This window comes from Eptatretus burgeri, chromosome 13 (genome assembly GCF_056783735.1).
Source record: "Eptatretus burgeri isolate ZD-2024b chromosome 13, Ebu_testis_v1, whole genome shotgun sequence".
NCBI classification, from domain to species: Eukaryota; Metazoa; Chordata; class Myxini; order Myxiniformes; family Myxinidae; genus Eptatretus; species Eptatretus burgeri.
Window position 1 is genome coordinate 26,541,281 of NC_140973.1, and position 14,230 is coordinate 26,555,510.

Here is a 14,230-nt window from a genome sequence, read left to right on the forward strand (position 1 = left end):
ATTAGGATATATTCCAACGTGACTAATGTATAACTGTGTGGTCTGCTCAGGAAGCACTTTATAACTTTTTTTTTTTTGTAAAAATTTCATTGCAGTAGCTTTATTTACTGTATTGCAATGGTGATGTATGAAAAATTATTTTTGACAGTTGCAATTGCAAAAATCGGTGCAGGTTAAACCAGCTTACAAACATTTGCAACGATTAACACATCCACTCTCAGATTTGCAACCACATTTGATTAGTTCGGTGCAGGCTTTGGCTGCTTCTTGGAGAGTCATCCAAACAGGCTGCCAGTGGTCACCCTTCATTGTCTATCCCCATCCTTCTGGGGAGGGGACTTTAGGCTGTGCTTGATGGCATGTTGTTCAGATGCTGCCATCGTATGCAACTCTTGATATGTTGCAGCAACACATCATGAATAAGTAAAATAGTAAAATTAACACTGTAAAAAGGAAACCGTATAACAGGAAATGTTGCACTGCTCCACAAATTATGCAATACCAGTACGTGCCCGTAAAAAAAACAAAAAAAAAAACTTTCAAACCGCGAGCAAGAAACAACAACCACACAGGGCGTTTCTTCGCTCTCGCGTGCCCGTACGTGCGTGGCCTGGAAGTTCGCATATCGCAGTTATGATTATTCGCAATTTAGTTTTAATGGCCAATTATTCAATTAGCGCCAACGTATTTTGCCTTTTCGCAATGTCGACGCAAGGAAAAACATAAAGAGAAAAGAGAAAGAAAAAAAACCTTTGTGCAAAAACCAAAAAAAATTACTTCCTGGTTCGGAGCATACCAGCTCACTCTGATGTTACCGAAATTTATGTACCGTCTAATATGAAAACGATCATAACTTGGGGCATTGTGTTTATCTATAAATGCGCATAAGAAATCGAGAAATTATTAGAATACACGAAGTCATCACTCTCCGGAAGTCCGTACGTTGTAACCCGTAATGGGGAACACGGCTGAGGTTCCCTTCCCCCATCGGCCATGCCCATGCAGCAACGTGTCTTGTCATTGGTTGGTAAATAAATGGCCATAACTTGGGAAGCACTTGTCCGATTAATATCAAACCTTGAAAAGGCACATCCTCAGGTCCCCAGCAATATAGCTGGCAAGTATCAATTAGATCGGACCAGCGGTTGTCGAGAAACAGTCGACACACACACACACACACACACACACACACACACACACACACACACACACACACACACACACACACACACACACACACACACACACACACACACACACACCTGGAATTATAGATAGATATTGAAGATTATTATTCCTTAAATAGTGATAGTTACTTGGTTGGGAGGAATATTTTCCAGGCTTTTGTTTTTCTTGGAGAAGAGCTCTCTGCACACATCATTGACTGAGTCCAGACTACTTGTCACATCATTAAGTAAGCACTGTGAAGCGTTCAACACATTGAATATGTGAAGATGAAGCTGCTACAAGTTGAAATGGATTTTCAGCCATGTACAGGCTGACACCAGTTCCCTCAGGATATGATTTCCAGACCTTCCATGTGCTCAGTTTCCCTTATTAAGAAAGCATGATGTAGTATCATATCCAGTGTGTGCATGAAATTGGCGTGGAGCTCGAACGTTTTCGTTTCCAACTTTGTTGTAGATAGTGTTGACACTGTAGTGACGGAAGCCCTTGCCCATACCGAAGGCTACCCACACATCAATGTCAGGATGATGAAGAAGTTTAGCAGACAGCTGGCCAATGAGAAAGATAGCAACATCCATGTCTTCAGTGCGAATCACAATCTTCTCAGCACCCCTGTCCACTGCGTGTTGAAGATGAACTACAATCCTTGTGTCGTTTCTTCTTGCGTGCATTCCAACATGGGCTGACAAGTGCCCTTAGATATGACCGAGGTCCCTGAGATTTAAAAATAAGGAAAGCACATTTGTAAACGTTGGGCTTGTTAGCAACATAAGTTTTCTTTGTGCATTAAAAGCATAAACTTTTATGTTTGAAGGGCACAATAGAAGACATACTAACCTGAAGTAACATACAATTCCTTGTCAGGAGGACAATCTTCTGAAGCCATCGTCTGAGATAGGTGGGAAAACAGCTGTTCCTTGTTATTGCCATCTCGGATAAATTTTTGTCTGAGGTGTTACCTTTCTACGCACACCAGTACCTCGCTTTTGTCGAGTTGAATCCTTGATACTACTGGACAGATACCTGTCTCAGACTAAATCCAATCGTTTGACCTTTTTCAGCTCCTGAGAAAGGAAAGCTTGAAAGACTGTTTTCACATAGTCTGCAAAAGTTGTTGAAGAGGATGTTCGCAAAATGTGGACCAGAGCAGCACCATCAAAGATCTTACAATCAAATTGCTTGAGAGGTTCTGGTTGCAAATTGTCGAGAAAGCTCAGCAAATTAGACTTGATGCTTGTTATGTGTAGTTTATTAAAGTTTGAGATTGCTGCAGGGTACAGTACGTCGTCGTGAAGTGCTGCAATCTGCTTTGTTTTGGGTTTGCTCTTGGGTTTCACAAGTGATTTAAAGAGATGAAGTGCATTCTTTATTGGCGAATTAATTGACTTTGTTCTGTCAATGAAGATGTCCTGTTTAAATGTTTGGTACTGATCAGCCCCAAAGGCTTCAATATTCCGTGCAGTGTGTACAACCGAGTTGTTCACACAATCGCGCGTGTGCAAGACAAGCAATTCAGGATGGTCAACCTGAAATTGGTTACTGTACTCATTGATAACCTGGATAAGGTTGTTAGTTTGGAGATGGAAGGATGTTTGAACAGATAAGCCTTCCTTGTAATGTTGGTACTTCAGTGTTCCTCACATAGGTAGTCGCTTTCAAATTGTGTCAGCAGCCTGGCTTGTTCAGTGCCAGAAATCATCCACCGTCAAAAGGCATCTGGATTTTCAGTGAGGCCCACAACCCCTCCCTTACCTTTCACTTTAGCATTTTCTTGCTCATGGACTTGGTCGATGGGAAGTGCTGAAAACCTGTGTTTGGTCTTGTTATAACCACCCAGTGCTTTTGAAGGTCTTCCCTGAGAATGGCTGGGGAAGACTGCATATCTCAGAGATGGACTGAAGTCGAGCGACAGTAGCTATAGTGGTCCATTGCAAAAAAAGAGAAACATCAGTCCTTCGAAAGATTCCACATAGAGAGGAAAGTCCCTTTCCCTGTGCACACGAATGAAGATAAGGATGATAATCTCAGTACGCAGCACAATATCTCAATATTGGAAGGTAGGACTTTTCCTGACTACTGCCAGCTTCCAGACCTCATATGCATATTCGTCATCAAATAGCCTTTGACGCTCATATGCTTCATGCTGTAATTTAGATAGAGCCAAAGTAGTCACCTGGCGGGCGTGTCGAATCCACGTTACGTGACTTGCTTTGAGGAAAGAATCGGCAGTATCTGGTGTTGCCACACCTGATTCTGGAAGAGCCACGGTCCAGCCACTCTGGTCCAGAAAATCTCCAAGAGTACTCCACATGGCTTTCTCCAAGTGGAAACCTCCCAACATGATCAGGAATTTATCTTCTCCAGGAGTTGAGGGCCATGTCCACTGAATATACTTGCAATTTGCAAATATTGGATAGTCACAACTCAGAACCAGAAATTTGGACAGGTGGAAGAACTCTGTGATAGACTTCAAGACATTCCGGGCATGCTTAATCATCGCTGGTGAGACTGCCTTTTCACGAAAGGGTGGAAGGAGGGCAGTTCAGGCAGGTGGGTTGAGTGGAGAAGACTGCTCAGAAGCATGATATGCAGCCGAAGATATTGCCTCTCCCCTCTTCGATGAATCATCCTCTAGAAGTTTCATCGCATGTTGAAACCAGTTTTCCATTGACAGATGTCATGGTAACCTCTGGTACGCAAGTCTTTGACGCCTTTAGTTGTTTTGCATCAACTATGCAGAATGAATCAGGAAGTTGAGGCTTTATCTTATGTCAGGAGGAAATGTAAGCGCTTCTCTGAAATCACCAAGATTATCTTGTACAGTGAACTGGATAATGCTCATACCACTCCCATGAAATGATCCCTTGGTTGTAGTGGAAGAAGGGTTGTGATCAATGTTATCTAATGCACCAACTGTGAAGAGACCCATCCTCAGAATAGATGGACACACAATACCATCAGTATGAAATTTATCACACATTGAAGAGGCTAAGTAATTCTCAAGCTGTAGAACCTGGCTGTATGAAGTACTCAGGCCTAATTTTGCTAGTTGATCGATCATTTTTCTGTTTCTCGTCAAGGTGTGGATGTTCATTCCGACGTCGATGGGAAGTGGAGGCTCTCGCTCTGGGGAATGCCGATTTAGAGTTTCTTCTGTCTGGCATCCTTTCTTTGAGTTGTGAAGGAACAATTGAGGTATAGTTTGACAAGCTTGAGTGTCATCCACATCAACATTTAAGTTTTGTCCAGAAAGGATCATTGATGAAAGGAGTTTTGTGCTGGGCAGCATATTTTGACAATCCGGGGGGAAACGGCCAGAAAATTTGAAGTGAGTCTCTGTGAACATTTATTCTCTGCATATTTTTGCTACTTTTACAAACGAGAGAGTTCCTGATTCATAGTTGTGCTCCAGAAAACCATCCTTGAGCAATTTTTAGCTCGCCTGTTCGAAGAATAGAGAGCTATAGCGATACCTCCGGCGTGAGCGTGAAAATGTTAAAGTTTTTGGTGCAAGTTATTTCCTTTCTAATGTTTTTATCTACCACACTTTTTGACTGATTACAATATACAAATACATATATTGCTTTAAAATTATTTGGATCAGACTTCACTGCAATGCTTTATCGAAAATATTATTGGACTCGTCTTTTAGAAACGATAAATGTAGAAACAGGCGAGCATTGGGTGGCCTTGACACCAACTCTGGTTTTCATTCCCTCTGGAAACACAAGAACTCCATTCTTACCATCTGACTGCTCCTGCACACCTGTATCAGCAAGGTGTTCAACAAGCCTGTTTTTTTTTTTTAAACGGGTCTTGTCGATTGATATGTCATGCCAAAGATCTTGAAGACGATGTTGGTTATAAAGTGTGAAGTTCAGACAGCTTGAAGAGGTATGCTCCGTCCTCAATGGCATATTCAACATGAGACACCAGCTCCACAAATGCTTTGGCATCTACTCTTTCTCCTTTTATGCTTGATTATGTACTTTTTCTTTGAGCCCGATGTCCGTTTCAAAATTGTGTCAAACATTCAAGATGGTACCGAGCTTCTCGAGCAAGTAAATTGCCACCTGCTATTTATGGAAGGAGCTGCTCATCTTGGATGTTCGTCTAAGAACAGGATTGATTAGTACTAAATGTTTTCAAATTTGTTTAGTTTGTAAGTATGAGCGGTTTCACAGAATATGCACACATATTTAGCATTGAACACTGACTGCCTCTTTGAATGTCGCATCCCTGGCACGTCATCTTGTTTGTTTTTTTTGTTTTATTTGCCTTTGAAGTTTTTATTTGTTGAGCTTTTGATGGCAAGAGCGATGCCATGAAGCCTTATTGTTTTTTTTACAAAGTGTTCTGCTGTTTCTTTTTCTCCATAATCTACATCAACTGGAAATCCATTGATCTTTCGAAATTCATCCACATTTTAAAGAAATACGTTGTAGACTGTGGTTGCATCATCATTGTGTCTTGTTTGAGGACATGACAAATTGTCTGCTGCAGCTTACTGACAGATGATTCAAGCAGTCCAGTCCATGATGAACTCAAAATAAATTGTAAATACGAAACAAATAAAATGAGGACATTTAACAGGACTGCTAATTCAAACATCTAAAGAACTGCAGTAATGGGTATTAAATCATCATGGTCATTAAATATCATTGTTTTAGGTGTAATTTTGAAGACGGACTGTTGCAATAGCAACACATTATTTATATTTTTGTTCAAATAAACAAAACAGTGTTATCACAATTCAGGGCCAAAACATATAGAGATATTCACTTACCTTGCAACATTAAAAATATAAAATTCTACCACTTTTCTTTGTTTTTACAATAAAATGAAGAAATTATGATGTCATTATGACATCATAACGCTTAATAGGTAGCTTTAATCGATATAATTACATCATTATACAGTTCCTTGACTGACATACATAGTCCATATGTCTTAACTATCACATCATAGCATTTTATGGTGTAATTTTGAAACTGAGTTTTACACGGTAAGTAATTGATGACATTCCTCGTGTTGACTTAATGGTTAAGGATGGTGGCCTTGGGATCCTAGGATCCTGAGTTCAAATCCCACTCTGCTGTTGAATTAATACCAGGTGGGATTGACTTTGCCTGTCGTCCTTCTGAGGTTGGCAAAATGAGTGCCAGCTTGCTGGTATCCTGTGTCGGAGTGGCGACCCGTCCAGGATTGTACCCAATAGCCAAGGAGACTGCTCAGGCAGCACCAATGCCTTGGTCCCGATGGATGGATGGATGGATGGATGGATGGATGGATGGAATAGGTGATGACGTCATTATGACATCATAAAGCACCCTTCCCATTGCCCATTTCTTTGGAGCATGACTTTTTTTTAATCATAATTCCCATGCACAGCTCTGATGCAAAATGGCGCTTTTGTCCACGGTGTAACGATCCTTGACATTTTTGTCGCTAAGGTACAGCGCTACACAGTGATTGTGCGCTGGTTAACAAGAGCAAATTGGAGGAGTTAAATTTCCCGGCTGCACTACGTGCAGATTACGCTGGGACAATGGAGGAAAGGACGTGACAAACTAGGTACATTCACAAATAGAAGGGCACTCATTAGAGCGATACCTTTGCCACGCAATCCCTGATCCATGAGAACATATCGGACCCAATCTATTTTTGAAAAATCATTAACCTCCGCCATCGAAGATGGATGGAGGTTACAGTTTTCACCCCTTTGTTTGTTTGTTTGTTTGTGAACAGTATTACGGAAAAACTCCTCGACGCATTTCGATGAAACTTGGTGGGGGGGTTAGGTCTGGTCCAAGGATCATGCCATTAGATTTTGGACTTGGTCCAAAATCCAATATGGCCGCTATGGTGGCCAATTTGAAAAAATATTTGAATTTTTTTTTTTGCATTTCTACATGTTTTAAGTGATTTCCAACCCCCCCCCCCAAAAAAAATTGTTAGAGAAAAAAATATTTTGCATATTTTTTTTTCAACAAAATTTCGATTCTTTTTTTTTGCATTTCTACATGTTATAAGTGATTTCCAACAAAAAAACATGCCAAAATTATAATTGCGGCTGATTTTGGAACTTCAGGTGGATATACCCACGTAAAATAAATTTCTGTCTCAAGGAATCTAGTTATGACGAATGAATTGAGTATGTAAAAGTTAAAAGTAAAAGGGAAAGTTCCAAACTATAACTCTGAGCACTGTTGACGTCAAATTGAATGAATAGGATATCAGGTTCAATTGAGTGACCTCGCAGTATTGGCCGCGGAGGTTTTGCACTCTACCGAGTGCTCCCCCTCTAGTTCTATATAGTTTTGTCCACCGAAGGTGGACTCAGGTTATGTTTTCACCCAGTCTGTCTATCTGTTTGTCTGTGAACAGGATATCTCAAAATGTTTTGGATGGATTTGGACAAAATTTGTTAGAGAGGTTGGGTGTGAGACAAGTATGAAATGATTAGATTTTGGTGAAGATCCAGATCCACATCTGGATAAGAGAATTTTAAAGTGATTCTTCACCATTGATAGCTTGGGCCCAAAAGGATACATAGCCTAATATCTCAAAAAGTTATTGACAGATTCAGACAAAAATTAGTGGACAAGTTGGGTGTATGACAAGGAAGAATTGATTCGGTTTTGGTGAAGATCTGAATTCGGATACAATAATTTTTCAAGTGATTCTTCACCATTCAGTGCTGGCTAAAACTAATATACGGCATAGCATGATATCTCAAAAAGTTATTGACGGATTTAGACCAAATTTCGGAGGCAGGTTGGGTGTGTGCCAAGGACGAATTAATTCAATTTTGGTAAAGATCCGAATCCAGATCGGGATACAATAAAAAAATGTTAAATTCTCTTAAAGGTCCCCTGACATGCAAAATAAACTTGTTATTTATAAATTAACTTGACCTTCCGAGTGAAGAAATCACCCGTTTTTTTTTTTAATCAAAAATGGGATTATGACAGCAATATTTCGATCATTTCTGGAGCCTTTCACAACGTGCTATGCCCCGCCCCTTAAAAAAATGGACTTCAGCGAATCTCTGCGTGACGTCACATACAGTAACTCGCACAGAGTGGATTGACTCGAGTCGAGATGCCGCGCGCCTTGTACAGTACCTACAAATGCATTTTGCACATGTTAGTGCAATCTCTGTGATCGTCTTAATTCCAGTGATTGTTTCGCGAAAGTTCGGACAGCTGCTACGAGGTTGCTTCATTTTATGCGCGGAGAGACACGGCTGATGACATGGGCTGGCCTTGTTTGTGATTAATTCGCCGCGGAGAAACATGTCCGCTGCGCTGTTCACGTCACCTCACTAAAATATTTCTGATATCGAGCAGTATGCAAGTCGAATTTACATTATTGAATTACGAAGCGGATTTAGTCTAGCCAGTTGTTATTTCCGAGCCTTCCTTCGATGTCCTCCCGATCATCATGAACTCCGGGAATTTCATCGCCATTTTTCTCTGCTTGTCCTGCTTCAGGCTCGAACTGCTAAGGCCGTATTCCATTTCCAGCTGCCTGAACTTCACCTCCCGCGACTACGTTATCCGACAATTCTCCATGTGATTCAGACCAAAATCCTTTATTTCTCTCACACTCACTGTTGCTACCAGACAAATGAAAGTTATCCATTATTCAAAACCAAATGTTCGATTTTTTTTTTTTCAAGCAGAAATGAACGAAGCGATTGAGTCGACCAATCAAAAGTGGAAACACACAGAAAGCCAATAGAATCACGTAGTCCACCAATCACAGCAGAGTAATCACACAGCCAATAGAATCATGTAGACCACCCACCCGAGTAATTAACGTGCAGCCTTTGACATCCTGTATATGACGTCATGTGGGTTACGCCCCTTTCAGGAGAATTTTTAGGGGCATTCCCGAAGAGGTTTTTTTATTTTTATTTTTTATTTTTTTTAAATTTTACAATTTACAGAATGATTATTGTGAAAAAACATTGTCAGATCTGAAATCACGATGAAAAACTCCTCTAGGAAATATATTAATGAAATTTATGTACTTTGGCATGTCAGGGGACCTTTAAGTGATTCTTCACCATTGAGAGAGGGGGCCAAAAACGATATACAGCATGATATTTCAAAACGTTGTGGATGAGTTTTGACAAAACTAGGTGAATGAGTTGGTTCGGTGATGAGAACAAGCTGATGAGATTTTGATTGAGGTCCGGATCTTGGTCCGACCTATCAGTGGGATACAAAATGTCAACTATTCAACCTAGCGGAGGCTTGCGCTCGACAGAGTGCTGTTCCATCTCGTCCTTCAACCCTGTTGTTGGTGTTTCCTTCCTCTCGACTGTTCCCTTTTCTTGTGTTAGGTCCTGATCCATTCGGTCTTCTCAGCTCTTCCATGAGCCTTGACCTTGTTTACAAGAAAAAGTGTGGTGTAATTTTTGAGGCTTTCTATGTTTTTTGTCTTTACGACAGGGAATGTGCTGTGGATCCTACTTGCGTTCTTTGCATGGACTGTTTCCAACAAAGCATCCACAAGACACATCGCTACCGGGTAACTGATTTTGGTATTGTTTAATTTATGCATATGAGTAATCATACAGCCTAACCTGTTCTGTTGTACTGCAGATTTATTTTACATTACTGTGAAGTGCAACACAGCTTAATTAGGGACTCTATTGTTGCTTGGTGTGGTTCAAACAACCTTTAGTTGTTTAAATGTCCATCTTGGCACTTCGGCAAGATGAGCAGTGATCCTGCGTGTTATTTTGCCTTAAAAACAGATGATGAGTTGTTAACATCTCACATATGAGTTTTGCTGCTATGCAGGAGAGATTCTCTTGGGTTACAGGATTGGGTTACAGTGAAACTACTAGCCTTTTGAAGCATACACTGGTATCTTGTGCAAAATCGACTGTCGTCAGTTCCCTGTCTACAATCAAAGCAATTTAAGCTACTTGCATCGTCTTGTATCTTGTGAGTTTATACCTGTTGTTCTCAACAAAGGGGAAGAATGTTTTGCAATGATTCCACGATCATGAGTCACAAAAAGATGATTTATGAATCGAACTGGTATGTTTTTATGCACGTGAGAATGGTGTGAGTGCGTAATTTTAGTATGTCTCTGATGACATGGGCTTTTATTTAATTTTATTGTTTACAAGGTCATGGCTCATGGAAGAGCGAGAAAACAATGGATCGCAGGACGCAACAGAACAAAAGGCACAGTAGAGAGAGGGTGGAAACACCAACAGCAGGCTTGAAGGATGAAATATAGGGAGACTTGGACCAACAAGGGATTAAGGGAGGACGCATGGGGTGGACAAAATAGATACAGAAGCAAACTCTCAGGAAGGAAAAACTAAAAATTTGGAAGGAGATGAGTTTGGGGGTGGTGGAGTTAATGGAGGTAGAAAAGGTCATGGTTTTGGATGGAGGATGATCTGAGAGTGTGGCGAACAGCTGTCCTGAAGACCTGAAAGGAAGAATGAGATTGAAGAGAATGTGGAAGTTTGTTCCACAGACGGGAGAAAAGAGGAACGAATGAGTAGAGATGAGCAGTGATCCTGGATTTTGGGAATATTATCAGAAGAGGATTGATTGTGGACCGCATGCACGCTGCAGAAACCTGAGGTGAAGGGGAAGACAAAGCAGGAAAGTGCAGAGGGTGCAAGACCAGAAAGGAGGTGGTAGAGGATGCAGAGACAGGAGGTGGTAGCGAATGTTTGTGGTTTTATTGAGAGGTTGAGCAGTTTACAGTGGGGTAATTGTGGCGAAAATATTTATATGAATTACTGTCAGAGTTGATTTAGTTGTGGTTGCACTTGCGACCATCTATTAGACCAGTTTGCCTCACCCATAGGCACCTCTTATTTTTTTGTCAGTTAGACTTCCTCATTTTAAAATAAATCTTCATTCTCAAGCTGAGATATACAACATTTCCTCCAATAGCACCCTGGGCATTTTGTTTTTTTCAGTCCCCTTTTGTAGGGTGGGGGGGGGGTGGTGGAGTGGGACGTTTATTGGAGGGAACAATATGGAAGCAGTTTGCAGTTTCCAACAAGGACAGATCGGTGTCATTCGGTGGGCCGTTTCTTTTTGCATTTCTTTATCCTTCAACTCTGCAGCCACCAATGAATCTGATGGTTTCATTTCATTTCATTCTGCAACAATGTAAAACGAGTGTAACTTTCATTGAATTTTAAGACTTGTCAGTGACAAAATATACAGTCAAGAACATTGTGATGCGTATTTGGCTCTTTCCATTTGTATTGTACCAGCCGTGCCTTACCCATCGCTTCGCTTACGGGTTGAATAAAAAGACAAGCATGTTGCACCACTTCACAAACATATTCCAGGTCTAACTGTGAGTCTCAATGGGTATGTGAAACATGCAGAAAAATGATCTTTTATCACACGTATTTATTGTTTCTGTCGTGGCTGTGCTTGTGGTGGTGGTGGTGGTGTTTGTGTTCTCCTTCCGTGTACTATTATATATTTTCTATTGCTTGAGAAGTATTTATAAATATACAATTTTTTTGCTCTTTCAGTGTCTGTCATGCTTTATTCTAAAGGGTTCCTGCTGTTGTAGAAATGTTCGTCTTTCGGCTGCTCCCGTTGGGAGTCGCCACAGCGGATCATCCGTTATGATCCGCATACTGATTTGGCATAGTTTTTACGCCGGATGCCCTTCCTGACGCAACCCTGGTCGCCTCTTACAACACAGGGATAAGGATTGGGTTTCGCCATGATTCCGGACTGCCTCTCATAGCGTGGCCCAGCACAGAGCTCCCGTCCTCAAGCGATCCTCCAACCAAAGCTTCTGAGTAGCCGGATTTCAGGCACACGCCACTACGCCTGGTCTGCTGTTATATATATATATATATATATATATATATATATATATATATATATATATATATATATATATATATATATATATATATATATATATATATATATATATATATATATATATATATATATATATATATATATATATATAATATATTACAGTTGAAACAACAAAATTAAGCTCCAAGTCTTTAATTTCTTCCTCTGGCTTTTGAAAGGTGACGGGCTTCTGGAACAGGCATGTGTATGATTTAATGGACACTAATATTTGTTGGAAGTAAATTGATCATTTGCTTTTCAACCAAGTAAATTAAACTTCCAATGGTACCATTTTTATGCGTTTGTCGACGAAGCCGGTAAACATACCTCCTAATCTGTAATGCACCAAATGGACCAAGTCGGCGGAGGCATACTGTTTTCAGGTTGTCCATCTGTCCGTCCGTCCGTGATTCCCATTTAAATTCATTTTCTCTGCAACTGCTTGTCTGATTGACATGAAATTTCCACCGTAGGTGTGAGGACTCAAGTACAACGTTTCAATAATGATTGTCATAGGTCATGTGGTGTGGCAGCTATGTTGGAAAAACAAAGAAAAACTTTAGACCTCTATATTTCCCAAACCGTACCATGGAAAAAAATTGAAACTTGGCACGTGTCAACTATTCCTTATGGGGAATAAGTGTTGTTCACCAAAACATCATCGGTGAAGTGGTATCCTAGTCAAATTTCGACGCGTATAACGCTTTATCTGAGCAGTGTGAAAATTTTTGAGGGTCACCTCGGGATAAATTGATCGACAGAAAAAAAAATTGATGACTTCATCGGTCATGTGTTTTGGCAGGCATATTTGTTTAAAAAAAAAAAAAAAAAAAACATTTAAAAATCTTCAAAACGCTGAACAGATCAATGTGAAAATTTACAGGAATCTCCATGAGGAACAAAAAGTTCACTCCCCGTTTTTTTTTTTTTTTTTTTTTTTTTTCTTTTTTTCTGGATACAATGTCGTGGCTCGTATAACAATGAATACACAGGACGTATAACAAAGGGAGCAAGAGACGAGAGGGGTGGGAAAGGGAAGCACAAAACAGTGGGGAACAGAGACATTAGGCAATCTGTGGAAGGGAGAGGGACGTGGTGGGGTACATGGGGTAAACAAGATGGCCACTACAGGGACTTTCAGGAAGGAAAGCAGGAAATTTGAAGGAGGTGGGTTTGGGGTGGATTGATTGGGGGGGGGAGAAAAGATCATGGTTTTGTATGGGGGAAGATGATAGATGGTGGCGAACAGCTGTTTTGAAGACCAGGAGGGGAAGAGAGTATGGGAGTTTGTTCCAGACACAACGTAGATCAAATGTTCCTTTTCACGACGTAGGTCAAATGGTTTGGCAGCCGTATTGGATTTGCCTGAAAACCTTAAAAAATTATCTTCTCCAGAACGGCTTGACGGATCGAGGGGAAACTTCACACACATGTTCCCCAAGCCTTGGGAATACAAGGGTGTTCACGAATAATTGATAGGTCACATGGTTTGGCAGCCATATTGTATTTAAGTAAAATTTTATAAAAGTTCCTTCTCTTGAACCGCTTTATCAATCGACATGAAACTTCACAAATATCATCTCACACAATTGCTACATATGGTGTGAAAATGATGGTATCGAAAGTTATGTGGTTTGGCAGCCATCTTGGGTAGAAAAACTTCACAGACCTGATCCCCTACCCAATGAGAGGCAGAATGTAAATTTATGATGTCACAGGTACCCTGGAACTGCCTCCGTGTCCAGATTCTTTGACTAGAGAATGTTCCAGGCAGCTTACCAACACTTTGAGGTTTGAATCCCTTTTTCTTGAATTTAAAACACTCCAAATGCGACGGTAAAAACCATGCCTTTTCCAGATACAACTACACGTCCTGCCAGACAGGGCCATGCCGGTCTCCCCGCTTTCAGCAGAGATGATGCGACACATGAGGCAAAGCATGGGTGGAACATAAATATGCATGAGGCAAAACATGGGTGGGGCATGAATGTACATTTTACATTCAAACTTGGTTACATCACAATTGGTCATGTGGTTCGGCAGCCATATTGGATTGAAAATAAAAACCTTCACAAATCTTCTTCTCCAGAACGGCTTACCACATCAATCTGAAACTCCACATGCACAATCTACTGGCCTTGGGGAATATATGGTGTAAATGT

General features: G+C 40.7%; 1 protein-coding gene and 1 pseudogene across 1 annotated transcript in view; one reads left to right on the forward strand and one right to left on the reverse strand.

The window, feature by feature from the left end:
- UBR2 (ubiquitin protein ligase E3 component n-recognin 2) overlaps positions 1-14,230 on the forward strand; it is a 213,797-nt gene that overhangs the window by 11,999 nt on the left and 187,568 nt on the right. Inside the window, exon 3 of the mRNA XM_085851818.1 lies at positions 9,651-9,729. Coding sequence (XP_085707944.1) covers positions 9,651-9,729 — 79 coding nt within the window. The remainder of the gene's footprint in view (positions 1-9,650; positions 9,730-14,230) is intronic.
- On the reverse strand, positions 1,299-2,074 carry LOC147014123 (uncharacterized; annotated as a pseudogene).